Genomic DNA, 19,851 nt, shown 5'->3' with positions numbered 1-19,851 from the left:
CTCTTCTGAGGAAAATAAATTTTAAATTACTGCCTAGCAAAGTATGGTTTACTAATTACATCTGTCAGAATCACAGGAAGAAGGGCTTTTAAAAATCCCAACCTGAGGTTCCTTCCCAGACTTACTGAATTGTAATCTTTAAGAACTGGGGCCCGGGGATCCATATTTTAAGTAAACCCCTTAAGCGATTCTGAGGAACATAACCTAACATTTATAAAACCACTTATTTAAATAAAAAGAAAACCAAACAAATAAATACATAATTACATACTATAAGCTTCCACTGAAGGAGACTACAAGATGCTGTGTGAATGTGTAATAGGGGAGTCGGGAGGATTGATACGTAATGGTCAGTCATTACCTGGGAGTTAGGGGCAAGATCATGCAAGGCCCTGTGGCTGGTGATTGATTAGACATGAGGGGTGGGAGTCAGCGAATGCTAAGAATGACTCTTAAATTAGATGCCTGGATGCCATATAATATATGTATGTATATAATGCCATATAAATATAAATATATAAATACATATATATATATATATATATATATATATATCAGTGAATAGTAAGAATGACTCTCAAATTGGGTGTCTGGATGACATATATGTATGTATATAATGCCATATAAATATTATATATATATATATATATATATATATATATATATACACACACCAGAGAATGCTAAGAATGACTCTCAAATTGGATGTCTGGATGCCATATATGTATGTATATAATGCCATACAAATATAATATATATAAATATATATGTATATATGCATATAATGTATATAACATATATACATTATATACATATATGTACATATACATGATATATATAATGTGTATATACATTATATACATATACATAATGTATATATTATATACATATACATTATATATGTATATACATATACATATATGTATATAATGTATGTAATGCCATACAAATATAATATATAAATATATATATACACATATATATGTGTGTGTGTATATATATATATATATATATATATATATATATATATATATAATCATGCCATTATTTGCTTAAAATCCTTTAATCGCTGTCTATGGCCTGGAGAGTAAAGTCTGAAAACCTGCTTACAGAGCCCTTCCTGGCCACTCTGCACCCTCAGATTCCTGTTGCCCCCACCTGTCACCTGGAATTCTGCAGCAGCCTCAGTGTGACTGGTCTGTCTCGAGTCCTGGACTCCATCAGTCTTCCCTCCACTCTGCAGCCCACGATTCTTCTAAACAATGAAACTCACTACCCCTGTCTTTGATAGAATCCTCCAAAGGATCCCCTTGACCACCTGTAAGATAGCATCCAAACTCTTCTTGGTGGCTCATGTCCTTCATGATCTCACATCTTCTTTGCCACTCTACCCCATGCTTTAATCTACATGCCTGACATTTTTTGTACCTTTAGTTTCTCCGATTGATGTGACTTCTTGCCCCTGGGTCTTAATGACCTTTTTCTTTCTTTCTGACCCTGCAGGATGCTCTTCTAGCAGCACCATTTCCTCACCCCTTTTTAGGGAGTCTCATATGGAGCTGTGACTTGCTCTTTGTGTATCTCTTTCCCTACCTACACTGTCTCTGGAGGTCGGGGACTATGTCCTTGTCACTGTTGGATCCCCACATTGAACCTGTGTCTTAAACAGAGTGAATCTGCAACATGTTTTTTTATGCAACAAATAATACCCAGCGTTAATAGTACCTGAATGTATCAAGTTAAATAATTTGCATATTTTAAAAATAACAGCTTTACTGAGATCACTCACAGGCTATGAAATGTATCCTTTTAAAGTGCATAATTCAGTATTTTTCAGTATATTCACAGAGTTGTGCATCTATCACCACTACCTAATTTTAGCCACTTCCATCACCACCCAAGAAATTCTGTACCCTTGAGCGCTCACTCTGTTCCCTTCTCCCTTTAACCCCTGGCAGTCATCAGTCTATTGTCTGTCTATGGATTTGCCTCTTCTGGACATTTCCTATAAAGTAAAATCACACAATAGGTGGTCTTTGTCATTAATTTTTCTCACTTAACATATTTTCAGTGTTCATCCATTTTATAGCCTATGTTAGTACTTTATTCTTTTTATTTATTTTTAATACTGTATTCCTTTTTTATTTTTAATATTTGGTTGTATAGATATAGCACATTTTGCTTATCCGTTCATCAGTTTATGGATATTTGGGTTCTTTCTGCTTTTTGGCTATTATAATAATGCTACCCTGAACATTCTTATATAGATTTTTATGCGAACATATGCCTTCAGTTTTCTTGGATTGGAATTGTTTAGAAGTAGAATTGCTGGGTCATATGGCAACTCTATGTTTAACTTTTCAAGGAACTGCCAAACTGTTTTCCAAAATAACTGAACCATTTTAAATTCCCATAAGCAATGTAAAGGGTTTTAATTTTTTCACATCTTCAATAACACTTGATACTGTCTGCACTTTTTATTATAACCATCCTAGTGGATCCTTTGGTTGTATTTGCATTTCCCTGATGACTAATGATGTTGGGTACTTTTCATATGCATATTGGCCATTCATACATCTTCTTTGGAGAAATGTCTCTTCAATTCTTTAACTCATTTTTGTTTGGATTATTTGTCTTTTAACTGTTTAATTCTAAGAGTTTTTAATATATATATATATATATATATATATATATATATATATATATGGTCTATAAAAATATATGGGTGATAAGTATTAAAGAGGACACTTGTGGGGCGCCTGGGTGGCTCAGTCGGTTAAGCGTCCGACTTCAGCTCAGGTCACGATCTCGTGGTCCGTGAGTTCGAGCCCTGCGTCGGGCTCTGGGCTGATGGCTCAGAGCCTGGAGCCTGCTTCCGATTCTGTGTCTCCCTCTCTCTCTGCCCTTCCCCCGTTCATGCTCTGTCTCTCTCTGTCTCAAAAATAAATAAACGTTAAAAAAAAAAATTTTAAAAAAAAGAGGACACTTGTGATGAGTACTGGGTGTTACATGTAAGTGATGAATCACTAAATTCTTTTTTTTTTAAATTTTTTTAATGTTTCTTTATTTTTGAGAGCTCAGAGACAGAGTGAGAGATGGGTGGGGCAGAGAGAGAGGGAGACACAGAATCCAAAGCAGGCTCCAGGCTCCACACTGTCAGCACAGAGCCCAACGCAGGGCTCGAACCCATGAACCATGAGATCACGACCTGAGCTGAAGTCAGACGCTTAACCGACTGAGCCATCCTGGTGTCCCATGAATCACTAAATTCTACTCCTAAAACAAATATTACACTATATGTTAACTAACTGGAATTTAAGAATTTGAAAAAATTCAATATATACTCAGATGCCTTAAAAAAAAGTAAAATTTAAATTTCATCTCATGATATATATATGTTCTTATCAGATACACAATTTGGAAATAATATTGCCCACTCTGTGGGTTGTCTTTTCACTCTCATAAAGGCATCTTTTGAATCACAAAAGGGCTTACTATTGATAAAGTCCAATTCATCTATTTCTATTTTGTTTCTTAAGGTTTTGGTGTCATGTCTTGTCCTAGCACCTTTTGTTGAAAAGACTATTTTTTCCTCATTGAATTTTCTTGGCATCCTTGTTAACAATCAATTGCCCATACATGTGAGACATTATTTCTGGGTCCTTAATTTTATTTCATTGATTGGTCCATCTTTCTGCCAGTATCATGCTGTCTTGATTACTATAGCTTGGTAGTAAGTTTTAAAATCAGGAAGTGTGAATTCTCCAACTTTATTTTTCACTGTCAAGATTGCTTTGTCTATTCTGGGTCCCTGACATTTCCGAATGAATTTCAGGATCAGCTTGTCAATTTCTGCAGAGGCCAGATGGGATTTTGATAGAGATCATGTTGGATCTGTCAATTAATGTTTAGGGAATGTTTCTGTCTTAGCATCTTATCCATGAACATGGGGTTTCTTTTCACTTATTTAGGTCTTCTTTCATTTTTTAAAATGATATTTTATAGGTTTTGGTGAAAAAAAATCTCCACTTTACTTGCTTATTCTGAAGTATTTTACTTTTTTGATGATAAAATTTTATTAACTTGATTTTAAATTGTCCTTCTAAATAGGATAAATCTGCATTTTTTAATGTTTATTTATTTTTGAGAGAGATCATGAGTGGAGGAGGGGCAGAGAGAGAGGGAGACACAGAATCCAAAGTAGGCTCCGAGATCTGAGCCGTCAGCACAGAGCCTGACGCAGGGCTCAAATCCACAAACCACAAGACCATAACCTGAGCCTAAATCCGTTGCTTAACCAACTGAGCCACCCAGGTGCCCTGAGAAGTCTGCATTTTTAAAGGTTATATGGATATGTAATATTATATAAAATCAGCACTTTAATATAGGGATCATCTCACATGTAAGTATTAGATTTTCAAAGGACCCTAATAGTACTCACCACTTTGAAAATGAGTAGAAAGCTATGTGTGACCCAAAGGAAATGGATGAATATTAAGGAAGCAATATATATTCATGTATTAATATATATACCAATATACTGAGAAACGTTATTTTGAGTTGTATTATCAGGTTAACTATGGAACATGTAGTCACTCATATGTGAATCATGATTCACAAAATACACGAAAGTTTGACATTTTAAATACTTAGGCTAATTAGTGCACTTGTTAAAGCTACAGATTATGTGGAAATTAGTAATTAAAGCTTTTGTAAAATGCCCAGTTTCACTGGAAATATTTGCAGATATGACATAAAGTCATATGAAGAGTTGGGTGTTTGAATACTGGGGTGGCAAACTAGTCACCAAAATGATTATCGATACTGTGCTTATGTATAGAGCAAAAGGAAAAGAGGTAATTCAGAATGGTATGACTGGTTATATCAGTTATCTGTTAGTATCTAAAATGTTCCCACATGTATAGTAATCACATCAGTGAAGATACCACTTAAAATATGGGGAAAATACTATAATAGAGGTATATTGAGTAAGGATTTTATAATGAATACTGGAAATTATTATTTATAATGGAGCCTTTAATTTGGAAACATAGTCTTTTTGTTTTTCGAGAGATACTAAAACTACACAGAAGAAAATTGTTCTGAAAAATAATGTCTATTTAAAGAATTTATGAATAATTACTCTAGGTTGATTGGTCTGAAAAGATTAAAGGTTAAAAAATAGAAGCACAAGGGGTGCCTGGGTAGCTCAGTCAGTTGAGCATCTGACTCTTGATTTCAGCTCAGGTCACGATCTCACAGTCATGAGATAGAGCCCCGTGGCAGGCTCTGTGCTGAGCATGGAGCCTGCTTGAGATTATTCTCTCTCCCTCTTCCTCTGCCCCTGCCCTACCTGTACTCTTTATCTCTCTCTAAAAAAAGAAGAAGAAGAAACACACTCAGAAAGTTTTGGGTTTTTGGCTGTTGGTGTATTTGTCTGCAGTAATAATTGGATTTGACAGCAGAAACCAGTTGATGGCTCATATTCTATGAGATGTACTGGCTTGGAACGTACAGAATGAATCACTGTTGGTAAACATTGTCAAGACAGGAATGGGTTATGGTTTTGTCCTCGGAGGTCTGTCTATATAACTATCATCCATTTGTTAGACTATATATTTTAGAAAGAAACCCTAATCTAATATCAGAATAATGTCAAAGACAAGGAAGACAAATTTTAAAAATGCATGGACACTCATAAGAAAGATGGTATAATCTGTTAATAAAGTTGTGCAAAAGGGATCTTTATTTATGCTTTATAGTACAGCTGTGAAAATTAGAGGTTGTTTAATTTACTCTCAGTAAGTTAGTAGTATTGTTTTTAATCACTGTTTAACATATGCAAAATAAATTATTTATCTCAAATATTAAAGTATTTATAAGATCATGATTCAACTATTTGCTATTTATCCTTCCCTGAGGTATTGGTTGGTTCCCAGACCTCAACTATGGCATCAAAACACAGTACAGTTATATATAAATAGATTCCTTGATGAAAATGGAGTCATGTGTATGTATCACGTTTACAAAAATATAATTAATATATAATTGTATTATATATTAATTATATTATAATTATGATATATAATATAATTAATATATAATTATATAAAATAAATATAATATATAATTACAAAAATATAATTAATATATTAAGAAAAGTCATATGTAGTGTTTGACTATGGGTGTTTTTCTTAAAATTCTTAACTATTTAAAGTATTGCAGTATTTCCCATTATCTTATAACTTTATTTTTTATTTATGAAAAATAGTTTTCTATTCGTTCAGTACACAGAAATTGATCATGGAAAATTTAATATTTGGCTCATAATGATAAATATTTATCCTATGTATTGAGGCTTATCTTATATAAGTGTATCTCTTTGTTAACAAGTCTTATTTCCTTGTGGAAAATGAAATGTATTAAGAATTAAAGAATTATACATGTGGTTAGAAAGCTGACCTTTAAAGTCTCTACCAGTCTTGAAGTTTAATGTTTTTGAGATATTTGGCTGCCTTTTTTTTTTCAATAACCTCATATGTCTATAGAAACCCCAAACAAAATGCAATTTTGGTTTTACAATAATTAGCTTTGAAATATAACCTTCACAAAAGTATTTTATTATCTTTTAGGAGTCCATTAGGGTATAAAAATCAATACTTTTGCCATTCTGTGGAGCATTTCATTTTTCTCAATATTTTCAAGAGAAACCACTGTATGTTTCCAATTTAACTTTTTTTTCTTCCCTAATGGAATTCTATACATAAATAAAATAGCTTTTCTAAATCTTTAAAACCTAATAGAAAATTAGCTGGGTTGTGATAGATTGCTTTACCTTTGTGGTGAAAAGACAGGGTAAGAGCTAATGGTTTTGAGTGCCCTTATGACACATCAAGTACCACTATTTTCTCAAAGGAGAACATTTGAAATTAAACAGGCATGAATTTTCTACTCCACCTCGAGCAAGGCAGAAGCCAAGATACTGTTTATGACCTCATCTCAGAAATTACATGTAATCGTTTCTGGTATGTACTATTGTTTACATAAATCAACCTCTGCAAGTATTGAGCTTGGAGATTATAGCTCTCTATCCTCAATCACTCACCCCACATTCAAGAAAAGAAAACATCCTGAAGTGATAGATCTATTCATGAGAATTGTCTCAGTTGCATGTTCCCAAAGAGAGGGAACCATAAGGTGATGAAATTATATTGCCAAAATGAGCCAGTTTGGGGCATATTTTTGGTAAATGACAGGCGTCACTGCCTTCTGAGTAGATTCTCAATACAACGTTACACTGGTGGTGGTCACAGAATGGGGGGATAAGCTTATTTTGAGTAGCATTAGTTTTCTATTGCTGTGTAACAAATAACTATAAAATTTAACACCCTAAGACAGTAAAACATTTGTTATCTTACACAGTATCTATTCAGAAGCAGCTTATTAGCTGAGTGTTTCTGGCTCAGTATTTCTCATGAGGTTGCAGTCAAGGTATCATCTGGGGCTGCAGTCATCTGAAGGCTTGAGTGCAGCCAGACAGGTTGTTTTGTAGGTGGTTCCCTCACATGCATGACAAGTTGGTGCCGGTTGTCGGCAGGTGGCCTGAGTTCTTTACATTGGGCTTCTTGAGCGTTCTCATGACACTGTGGTTCTTCCCTTGGGGTGAGTGATCCAAGAGAGAGCAGGGCAGAAACCAGAATATTTTTCATGATCTAGTCTCAGAAATCACATGTAATAATTTCTGGTATGTACTTTTGTTTACATAAATCAACCCTATTCACAGTTGGAGGGGAAATACATGAGTTCACGAATTCTAGGAGGTGAGATTATCGGGAGCCATTTTGGAGCCAGACCACCATAGGATATGGTAATTCTTCTTTTGGGTTGTTAATAGAGCTGGTCTTGGGGAAAATAAGTTGTGTATTGTTTTGTTTTGTTTTTGAAATGTTCTTTGGACTCCCATTTCTGTGCTTCTTTGAGCAACCTTCTGTTACTGGGTCCCAGTACTATCAAGTTGACCCCTTCTTCCTCCGGGGTCTGCTGTGGTGTGCTTCCTATTGTTAACAAACAAAATTCAGATGAGTAAATTAGAAGATTTCATTGGCTTTATTCAATGATTCATGAATCAGGCAGCATCTCATCTAGCAAGTAGAGGTGTGTTCCAAGGAGTTGTGCAAAATGGAAGATTTATATCAGAAGGAGGGTCAGGCAAAAAATTGTAAGCAAAAGAAAAGAAAGGATTGTTCCAGGCAAAGTCACCTTCCCTTAGGGGGAAGAGAAGGTCTTATCTTTCAGATTACCTCATCTTCCTTTGGGGAATGGAGAAGGCCCATTGGCAGACTCCTTGGCATCATCCATCAGAAAATTCCTGACTGACTTGGTTAAGACTACATTACTGGGGAAGGTTGAAACTGCAGTTAGATCTAGGTAGTAAACGCCAGTTTAAGACTTGGGGCTTTAACCTACACGATGCCATTTGGGACCTTTGGTTTTCTTTTGTACACTGTCCTTCCTTTCTCACAAATTCAGCAAATATTTGAGGGCACATTGTGTGTCAATCACTGTTCATAGAACTTACCATTTATAGTAGCTACTTTTCGCAAGAAGTTCTCTCCTATGATCTATAATTCCAGTTTGTACTATTAGTGTCCTGCTAAAATGATTGTGTTTCTAATAAGGTAAATGTGATATTATGATTTATAATAAGAAACATATGGTCTTTGACCTTATTCCTGACACAAACTCCTAAAACCTTTGGAATTTTCTGTGATAAGAGCAATAAAGGTGTGTTAATTATGTTGATGAGGTGACTTTTGGAAACCCTCTAGATAACCTACGGTTGGGGGCTGGTTGTCAGAGGAATCAACCATGTGAGTAGGAGATTAGAAATTTCAGTCCCACGCAAGACGTTTGGGAAGGGAGAGGGGCTAAAGGTTGAATTGATGCCAGTGGCCACTAATTCTATTAATCATGCTTATGTGATGAAGTCTCCATAAAGTCGCAAAAGGTGGGAGTTCAGAGAGTTTAAAAGTTGGTGAACAGGTGAAGATTTGAGGGGAGTGGCATAATCAGAAAGCATTGGAGTTCTGTGCCCTTTCCACACACCTTCCGCTATGCATCTCTTCCATGTGGCTGTTCCTGAGGTGTATCCTTTTTATAATAAACTGGTAATCTAGTAAGTAACGTGTGTCCTAGTTCTGTGAGCTGCTCTAGAACACTAATTGAACCCAAGGCCGGTGTTGTTGGAACCTCCAATCTATAGGTCTTTCAGAATCTGCACATGTAACAACCTGGACTTATAGCTGATATCTGAAGTGGAGGAGACAGTCCTGCAAGCCGAGCCCTTTACCTGTGGGATCTGATGCTATTGCCCGATAGCTAGTGTCAGAATTGAGTTAACTTACAGGATGCCCGGCAGGGGTCTAAGATTGCTTGGTGGTATGGGAAACCTCCTCTTCCCTACCCCATACATGTTGAAACTGGGTCCAGAGCCTTTAGCAAACAATCAAAGAAGAGGTCAATGATTGGCAGAATACCCTTAAAATAATATTTTATTTTAGTAGAGGTATTCTGTGATTTAATCCAAAAGAGGAAGGTGGAACCTGAAGACTGAGTAGATACTAAGCACCTTAGGGTGACTTTCTCATTTATACCAGTTTCACTGCTTTAAGCCACTTATAAGACTACTTTTGTTCGATTAGAAACATTGCCATCAAGCTATCTCATTCAGCGTGGTCTTTTTCACAGCGTGGAAGTGCAAAACTGGGGGAAATAAAAGTCTATTTCATGCTTAAATGGAGGCAAAAACATTAATATAGTTATCACCACGAGAACATGAGGATTATCAGAGATTAAAGTAGTGAATTTTCCCATTTCCTTTCAAAACTGACACAATGTGATTTGAATTTCCCTAAATATGGTGAAGAGCCTTGGATCACTCTTTTATATGTATGTTTATATCCTAAGCCAGTGTTTCAGGGACTCTGGCATTTATATTTGTGATTAACTCTAAAACCTATTTCCATTGGGGCTTTTTTATTCCTTTCCCTCTTTCTTTCTTTCTTTCTTTCTTTCTTTCTTTCTTAGTTTCAAAACTGTTTGGGCCAATAAATCTTTCTACGAATGTCAGATTGGTCAACATTGAGGAGGTAAATGGAAACTAATGACACTCATCAAGTTGATGATACGAATGATTTATTGGACCCAATCATTTAACACTTTCAAAAAGTCAATATTGGGGAAAGAAATGGGGCTCTTATTATGGTAAACTGTATTTGCGCTGTCAGCACTCAATGATTTACTACAAACCTGTGGCTAGGATTAGGATATTATAAATGGGGGGGGAAATGGAAAGCTCATTAATTTTTTATCCCCACAGGTGGAAGACATGCAGTGGGCTAATAGAGAACACACTCACCCGGCGTCTGTCTGCAGTCTGCCCTGTAAGCCTGGGGAGAGGAAGAAAACAGTGAAAGGAGTCCCTTGCTGTTGGCACTGTGAGCGCTGTGAAGGTTACAACTACCAGGTGGATGAGCTCTCCTGTGAACTTTGCCCTTTGGATCAGAGACCAAACATCAACCGCACAGGCTGCCAGCTTATTCCCATCATCAAACTAGAATGGCATTCTCCCTGGGCTGTGGTGCCTGTGTTCGTTGCAATATTGGGAATCATCGCCACCACCTTTGTGATCGTGACCTTTGTCCGCTATAATGACACACCTATTGTAAGGGCTTCGGGACGAGAACTTAGCTATGTGCTCCTAACAGGGATTTTTCTCTGTTATTCAATCACCTTTTTAATGATTGCAGCACCAGATACAATCATATGTTCCTTCCGCCGGATCTTTCTAGGACTTGGCATGTGTTTCAGCTATGCAGCCCTTCTTACCAAAACCAACAGAATCCACCGAATATTTGAGCAGGGCAAGAAATCGGTCACAGCGCCCAAGTTTATTAGTCCAGCATCCCAGCTGGTGATCACTTTCAGCCTCATCTCCGTCCAGCTCCTGGGAGTGTGTGTCTGGTTTGTTGTGGACCCCCCCCACATCATCATTGACTATGGAGAACAGCGGACTCTAGACCCAGAGAATGCCAGGGGAGTGCTCAAGTGTGACATTTCTGATCTCTCGCTCATTTGTTCACTGGGGTACAGTATCCTCTTGATGGTCACTTGTACTGTGTATGCCATTAAAACCAGAGGTGTCCCAGAGACTTTCAATGAAGCCAAACCTATTGGATTTACCATGTATACCACCTGCATCATATGGTTAGCTTTCATTCCCATCTTTTTTGGTACAGCCCAGTCTGCAGAAAAGGTAAGTACAAGAATGCATATGCCAACCCTTCTCTGGATTTAACTTCTTTCTTTAGGATGCTTTCCCACTTTTCTTTTGGCTTACTTATATTCTCTCAAGATGATTCAGTCTATTTTATCTTATTTAGTGTGTGTATATATATATATATATATATATATATATATATATAATTATGAAATCCCTCAAGGTCACTTAACTTTGAATATATGTTGACTAAGGTTGATTTTCCATGAAGAATTCTTTCATGTGTCCACCTTGGCAGAACTGAAAACTGAAAGATCTCACATTACTTTCTGGGTTTCTCTTCCCAGGTCTGTTATCTACTAAGATGACTGTTTTTTTTTTTTCCTAATGTTAATTAAAAATGAATGGGAGAAAAGAAAGTCAGACATAATTCATAGGGATGAGCTATCCCAGAGATATCCCACTGCATGACAAATGCCTCCTTTTCTGGTTGTACTGTGACTCTGGGAATAAGCTATTCCTTAATAATTATGATGGTTTTACTTATGGAGACAGAGCTTATAGTAGAGCAACAACCACTACAAAAAAAAAGCTGAAATGGCTTAGTTCGATCTGTGCCATCTTGCTACTTCCCTTCAGCCTCCATTCTTATCACTTTTCCATATGTGAAAGGTGATGTTGAAGGATTTAAAAAAAAGATAGCAATGGGCAGTTATACAAAAAGCAGTTTCTAATTTTTCAGAAGGTGAAGATCAATTAAATCTCTTAAAATAATTTTCTTTTGCCACGAATCTCCAATTAACCTTTCTCACATAAATCACTGCAAGTAAAGAACATCTATATGTGAAAGGGAATACGTGCTGAACTGGATACATGTAGTTTATGTCCAGAAAAGCAGAGAACTAAAGTTAAACATGAATTCCAAGCTTTGGGTAGTTTAACGGAGACAAGCTGTTTTATAAAACAAAGGCAAATGCTATCTTTCTGAATGAATAGTCCTTCAGCCCTAATGTGCATATGAAAAAGTTATTCTCTCAGAATGAGGGTTTAAAGATTCTTCCACCCTCTGTCATCAGAAGTTAGGAGGAAATCAAGCATCCTGGGGGCAATTACATTCCCTAGTCTCTAACATTCCAAGTGAGGTCATGCATGACTCTTAAAATCCCAACTAATTCAGAGGAAAAAGTACTCAACAAGGGCACAGAGAGCTCATTAGTATGAGCATTCATCCCTTACTAGATCAATGTGGCTTTCAACCATGTTTGGCCAAAAAAAAAAAAAATGTACTTCAGCAAACTTGCTGCTGAATAGAAAAAACTTACCATGGGTTCCAGACCTGTGACCTTTCATGAGTGAGATGGTCTGACAGAAGTCCATGAATATTTTATGTAGGACCAAGCACATGGCAGGAAAATAAAGTAAGGCAGTTTGACGCTCTAAACCCAATAAACATTATATTTTGACATATGTAGATAGGAATTTATTAGGATCAAACTTGTAAATTTGACTTAGGAGAGAATTCATGAGCTGGAAAATAAATCTCTCAATGTCTGTTGGGTCTGTTTTGATATAGTTAGTTGAACTAGTCAGGGCAAAACAATAGTCTTCAGAGTCTGGAAATGTCTGCATTAGGTGAATTATTAATAACATTAAGTGGTACTTGTATTTGTATTTGAACCTAGGACTGCTTTTTTAAATATACTGTTTTATCTGAAAAGGAGCCATAAGTAGTTTATTTTGCTTTTTGGGTAATGAATACTTACCCAGACAAAATCTCCTGAGTTCTGACATCTAACTTCCTTTTCTTTTTCTCTCTCTTGCTTTACATTTTATAAATGATCCTCTACTCTTACTTTTCACATTGTGACTTTCAAGGGCAGTGGGGGTAGAGCAAATACAAATAAGATGATACGTCTATTTGCATAAGTCTTTCAGTGCCTCAACTTTTAGAATAAATAAAATCATGGTACGACATTAAGCAATTAGTATCATCACAGCAGTGCAAGCATGCATTATACGAATAAGCATTCTTAAGGTAGTCGAAAAAAGGTGACCATTGTCTCTCCGAACTAGAATCCTGCTAAACTGGGGCTGTCCCTCAGCAGCAGTACCGGAGGAAGGAAGAGTTTCAGGGTAAAAGTTTCAGAGCAGGAGAATACGCTGAGGGCGGGTAGAGACGGCTCGTGCCACCGCGCCCTAATTGCCGCTGAACACGTGTCTGAGACCTGGAGTTTGTGTGTATAGTTTCAGGGACAGACATTTCCATGCCTACAGAGGTCTGACTGAATGCTAGACACAATTCATTTTTTTCTTTCTCAGCTTTGTGGAATCAAAGGAAGTCAGAGAAGCACATTGTGAGACAAATTAGAAAATGTGTTAAGTGGATTTATTTTGTTTTCATGATATAATGGAATGTGGAAAAGACTGAAGAACTCAGTAAGAAACACAAATTGTGGGAATCTTCAGAGCATTGTAATGTCCTTAGATTATTTAGTCAGTCTTAGGAGCTACTGAATTTAGACCGGCTCTGCATCAAGAGCTGTAAGAAGCTAAGATTTGGCTACTGAGGTATTTTATAGAATACAATTATGTGTCATCCTAAGGCTTCACATAAAATTTGCTACCTGCTTGCTATTCTCTGTCAAAATATCCTTACTATTCAAAACAGTACACAAAATGCACGAGAAGATTTCTTTTTCACGTTGCTAAAATAGTTGACACCGATATTAAAAGTGAATAAAATTCTCTATCTCTAAAAAAAAAAAAAAGGCTTTATATAAGTGTTATTGACTTGGAGGACCAAAGAGCTGGCCAGTCCTCCATTCTCATTTCTAATGCTCAGCCAATTAGCCCACGTTATCAACTTGAAGTGTTTGTAGCAGGCAGTACACACATCCATTAATTCAGCAGATCTTATTGAGCATTGTGTCCAGTATTGTGCTAATTATTGAGCCCGTGTCAGTCCGCTTCCCCGAGCCTTCCTTGTAAGGCTCAGTCTGGCTCCCGGCCGATGCCTGCCTGACGCCTGCCAGCACGAGCAAGGTGCCAAGCTCAAAGGCAGGAGAAGATGAGGCTCAAGGGCAGGGGAAGATGGTGAGGAGTCAGATCTGAGATGAGAAAGCAAACAAGAGAGCTATGCATCCTGTAACTGTATGTCAGTGACACAGAATTCATAACACAGGAGACAGCAGAAGAGCAGAATTTCTTTCGGTATGCATTTAATTATGCTTCTTAGAGTAATCTACAAAAGAAAACTCATCTAACCGTACAGGTCTCTCTGAAATTATAACAGAAATAGGAATAAAAGCTAAAATTAGTTGAATAATTTAGACAGATGTTTTGGAAAACCCCTGGGTAAAATCAAATTATAAAGGTACATTTTAGCATTCATAAAGACAGACAGCTCTGTGAAGTAAGTCTTTATTCAATGATAAAACACCATTTAATTTCCCCACCTTTTTTTTTCAGATTTTGAAATCAAGTTGAATCATGTTTTTCCAATAGAAATTAATGACATCATTTATTAGATTTGTACCTACGGCTGCATTCCACTAATTCCTAGTGGAATTTTCTTTTCCTATAGAACAGTGGTGTGAAGGAAGGGTTGACACACTGAGGCATGGTCATGGACTCATGCAAACTCTCATAATTGTACTGAAAAGACAAAAATAATAAAATAGAATTAGTGAGACAGGAAAAGAATCCTCAGGGATGGTGAGGGGCTGTTAGGATGGCAGAAATCTCTTGAATACGTATTTTACCACCTCTAATTGCACTCATAAAGCCAAGGTAATCAGACAAGGGTTATGACATTGCCAAGCTCCAAAGAGCACAGTGCTTCAACCAGATCATTGGGTGGAAAACAAACAAAACACCCTCAAAGCAGAAAAGAAAGCAAAACTCAAAAATTTCAAAAACCCCTACATGCTAAAGCAACCTTTCTTCCCTTGGTGCATCATGGTCCAGTAGCTCAAGTCAGAAACCTGGGAATTGTCTTAGACTCCTCCCTCAGCACTCTCCCACTCTTTTATTTCTTCCTCTCACCTGCAGGTATCATCCTTGAAAAATTCCTGAGGGGAAAGAGTATCCATTTAATGTATACCTGAGTGAATATGTCTCTTAACATAGAGGCTTTCATGTAGTACCTCCTCAGTGAATGCCTACTCAATGTGTCCACAGAGTGCCTTGCACAATAGCGATCTAATATAATACTGTAATGCTTATTTATTATTTCAATTAGACTGTGATACAATGGGAATCTTATATCTTCATCTTATTGTGATCCAATTACAACAACTTTTTTTTCTGGAAAACAAGTTTCCTCATTCTAATGATGGGCCATATGCATTTCTTTTAAAAAATGTTGTCATCACTTATTCTGAAATAGGGCTGCTAAATACGTAGGGAGAAAGGCAAAAAGGAATAATTATAGTTGTCTTAGTTCTGTCTAGAATACAGAGATCAAATGGGATTCGGTGCAATTAATCAAATACTTTTGTCTTATCATCATCCTTCCCTCGTTCTTTTACTGCATCTGTCTGTTGAAGGGCAGAAGAGTGGGGGGGTACAGAGATGGATAATGGGAGTAAGGGAGAGCTTAAGCTCTGGAGAAGGTGGATTTGGGTTCAAATCCTGACTCTGCTAAATTGGCTGGGAAAATGTCGGCAAGGGCTATACTTCTGAAGGTTGTAATAAATTCTCCTGGAGAATGCAAATTCACATGGAAAGCAATATAAAGAGGTCACTTGCCATCTGTACCCAGCCCTACTCTCGAACTCAAGCAGACTTGAGCTCATATCCTCTAGAAAAGGCAGGAAGATGGGTGACTTCAATAAAAACAAATGCTTCTTTTGTCTCATTATGGTGTGTTTTTTGGTACTAATAGATACCTCAGGGTAGTTTTGCTGAGAATGACATGATATGAGTCATGACAGGTGTTTAGCATGTAATAAGTTCATTCCTTGTTGGCTGTTACTATTATTAGGCTATAATTTATGAGGACAGGGATCTTATTTGGTTTTGCTCACCATTATATCCTCATCACCTAGTTGAGGACTGGGCCAGCATAGAGTCTCAAAAAAAGTGTGTTTAACGACTGAATACATTCATATTTATCCAGATAGTTGTCTCAATTTCTCCAGCCTTTTAGACCATGTCTGTGCAGCACCCCCACTCAATGTGTTTTCTAAAATATTAGAGGGGCGCCTGGGTGGCTCAGTCGGTTAAGTGGCCGACTTTGGCTCAGGTCACGATCTCGCGATCCATGAGTTCGAGCCCCGCGTCGGGCTCTGTGCTGACCGCTCAGAGCCTGGAGCCTGTTTCAGATTCTGTGTCTCCCTCTCTCTCTGACCCTCCCCTGTTCATGCTCTCTCTCTGTCTCAAAAATAAATAAATGTTAAAAAAAATTTATAAAATATTAGAGATTTACACCAGGGTGTATATCATCCATATTAAGTAAATTAAAGAAGGCAACAAGATCTGTAGGACCCAGCGAATGGGAAGAGAGGATTGTTCCTGCGGCAATGCGTAACTGACTTCCTATATTTAGCCAGAAATACTGGAAAGTGTCATCAGAAATCAATTGCTGAAATATGTTAAATTTGAAAAGTGAGTAACTCTAACAAGAGTTGTGAAAGGTAGTTCTGAAAAGAATGATAAAATTACTGCTGTAGGGAAAAGTTGAGATGAGAAAAGAAGAGCCTGAGAACACTGTCAATATCACCTAAACGACGATGGAAGTGATTTTTGGAATAGATCAGACCAGAGTAGTTCTCCAGCCACACCTGTCTCTCAGCATTGCTTCATTTCCTTCGACAGGAAGGAAGTGGAAACAGGATAGATTTTTTCTTTCCTAGTCAATGTACTGTCATTTGAAGCAGATGCCTTTGAAGGCTTCAAATAGATGCCGCGGTTTCATGGCATCTATTATCGTGATACCTATTTCAGGTATGGTGGAAGATTGTGTCCAGACGAGATGAGTCATACCACACTAGCATACCAAACCAGAGTTGCAGTCAACTCCAGAAGGGGAAAACCGAATAGAAAAGGGAAAAGGAAAAGCAACCAGAAAAGAAAACATTTATGTAATCTCGTTTACGCACTCAGTTAAAATGATATGCTTGTGAAGACACAGAAGGAAAAAATGAAATAAGAAGATTCTAGGGCACAGCGTAGGCAAGCCTGTTAAGTGGCTCTCCTAGAGAAGGCTGCCTTAGCCAGGCTTATTACTTTTTTTCCGGTTGTGCTCCATATTACCACTGCAGAAAATTGCCAACTTACACATTTAGGGCAATTCTTTTGGGGATGCCTATCTTATCTGACAGCATAAAGAAATATTTGCTCAATGAACCTTGCTTAGATTCCATGATCCTACTTTTTTGGGCTCTGAGGATGCTGTGAGGCCTCAGGCTACTTAATTTAAACATTTGGCTGTTAGTGAGACTGTGGTATTTACACATTCATCCTTTTTTTTTTTTTAATTGAAATTGAATTTGCAAAGGGTTTGAATTTTCTATGCCCAAATTATAATAATTTAATCAACTATACAATTAGATAGTCAACCTGGGAACTTAGTCCTACAGCTAACTCATCTCATTAAAATGGTCTAGCTTTCTTAATATGTTTAAAAATCTAGACTACTAGATTTGATTAAGACTAAAGTGTGAATTTTTTCAGTCATAGTGACCATGACCTTATTTCAGAAATGTTCTGGGGGAATGCCATACAAATAGACTTAATTTTTCTTCTATATAGACAGAACTTTAATGATACCCCAGACTGTTGATAGTACAGAATGCAGTGACTAATTTACTGGTATAACTTCAGATTGCATTTTCCGTGATTCAGTAGATGCTTGTATCTTATGCAGCACACAGGGTGCCAGGGAGAGCAGATTGCAAGCAAATAGTTCCTTTTGGCTGTAACCGTATCACATTTGTATGTTATGAAATTATTTTTTAAATCTCTAAATGCTAAATGCAGCATCGTATGGGTTAGTACCACCCATCCCCAAAGTGTAGAAAATATTTAACCAAATATTAGTATAAATTCCAGGTTATCAAAAATAAATGCAAAGCAGAGTTATTGGCATCATTAAAAGAAATATAAAAGAAGAAACTTAGTCTGGCTTCTGGTTCACAATATGGGCTGGCATGAACATATATATCCCTTCCCTCTAAGGCAACAGTGAAATTTAAAAAATAAGAAAGAAAAAAAGAATGAAAGAAAAGAAAAAAGAAAAACAGGAAGAAAAAGAGGACAGGAAAGAGAGAAAATGGGAAGAAGCCATTATATTTTTAGAGCCAAGATAAGGTAGAACAATTTGGGGAAAGTCTGAAAAATAAAAGTCAAATGGGTATGATTTATAGAGAAATTAAAAGAAGGAAAGCACAGCCCAAGAGACACAAATGGTTCTTACCATGACAGTTTCAAATAATTTCTAACCCTGGAGTCAGCATAAAGACCTGACATGGGCATGGGAGTGACCATCAGCAAAATTATTTAAAAAGCTACATTTCAAAAAGCTAGTCCAAGTGAGCTTCTCACTTTTCCTTTCTGTTCCAACTTTTTAAAAATGTTTATTTATTGGGGTGACTGGGTGGCTCGGTTGGGCGACCGACTTCAGTCAGGTCATGATCTCACAGCTTGTGAGTTCGAGCTCCGTGTCGGGCTCTGTGCGGACAGCTCAGAGCCTGGAGCCTGCTTCGGATTCTGTGTCTCCTTCTCTCTCTGCCCCTCCCCCACTCATGCTCTGTCTCTGTCTCAGAAATAAACATTTAAAAAGTTTTTTTTTAACAAACATTTTAAATAAACATTTAAAATTTTTTTTAATGTTTATTTATTTTGATAGATGGAAAGTGAGCAAGGGAGGGGCAGAGAGAGAGGGAGACAGAGAATCCCAATGAGGACTCAAATTCATGAACCCTGAGCTGAAACCGAGGGTCAGATGCTTAACTGACTGAGCCACCCAGGAGTCCCCTCCTTTCTGCTCCAATTTAACAAGAGAAAGATTACAGGTATTAGAGAATTCTACTCTCAAGAATGGGAATTATCTGATGGTAGGATTATGTTAGTCTACTTGTGTGGGTATAAGGTACTGAGAAAGAAGCCACACAGAATTTGAAGTAACTTTATTTCAGACAGACATGAACAGGTGGGCAATAAGAAATACATCTTCTATACAAGATAGAGATATGATAAAGGTCTCAGCTCTTAGATAAAGTTCCTCCTGTGGTGGGTCGTTCTGTGTGCCTTTATCCATGCATCTTCAAGAGAAGCCAGCTGGGTACAACTGTCACCAACGTACACAGGTGTGTCGTCAGCCCTCCCATCCAAGGAAAATGGACCCCACCAATAATCCTTATCAACCAACCTGGCCCTACATCATAATCATACAACAGCCAAGGATGTCATGGTAACTGAAGACCCAATGTCGTTGTTTAAAAAGACACATACACGCATACAAACACACACATACACACAACAAAACCAGAGGTAATTCAGAAAACGCAAGAGAATTTTTAACAACAGAATTTTAATGAGTGTTCCAGAGAGAATCCAGAGAATATTGAACA

General features: G+C 37.2%; 1 protein-coding gene across 6 annotated transcripts in view; it reads left to right on the top strand.

Moving 5' to 3' along the window:
* Positions 1 to 19,851, top strand: part of GRM8 (glutamate metabotropic receptor 8) — a 768,989-nt gene that overhangs the window by 677,499 nt on the left and 71,639 nt on the right. For all 6 annotated transcript variants that reach the window (XM_045052711.1, XM_019825761.3, XM_019825760.3 and 3 more), the window contains one exon: positions 10,379 to 11,314. In XM_045052711.1, coding sequence (XP_044908646.1) covers positions 10,379 to 11,314 — 936 coding nt within the window. The remainder of the gene's footprint in view (positions 1 to 10,378; positions 11,315 to 19,851) is intronic.

The sequence above is a fragment of the Felis catus genome, chromosome A2 (assembly GCF_018350175.1).
Source record: "Felis catus isolate Fca126 chromosome A2, F.catus_Fca126_mat1.0, whole genome shotgun sequence".
NCBI classification, from domain to species: Eukaryota; Metazoa; Chordata; class Mammalia; order Carnivora; family Felidae; genus Felis; species Felis catus.
The sequence above is the reverse complement of the archived record's forward strand: the minus strand, read 5'-3'. Positions and strand labels throughout refer to the sequence as shown.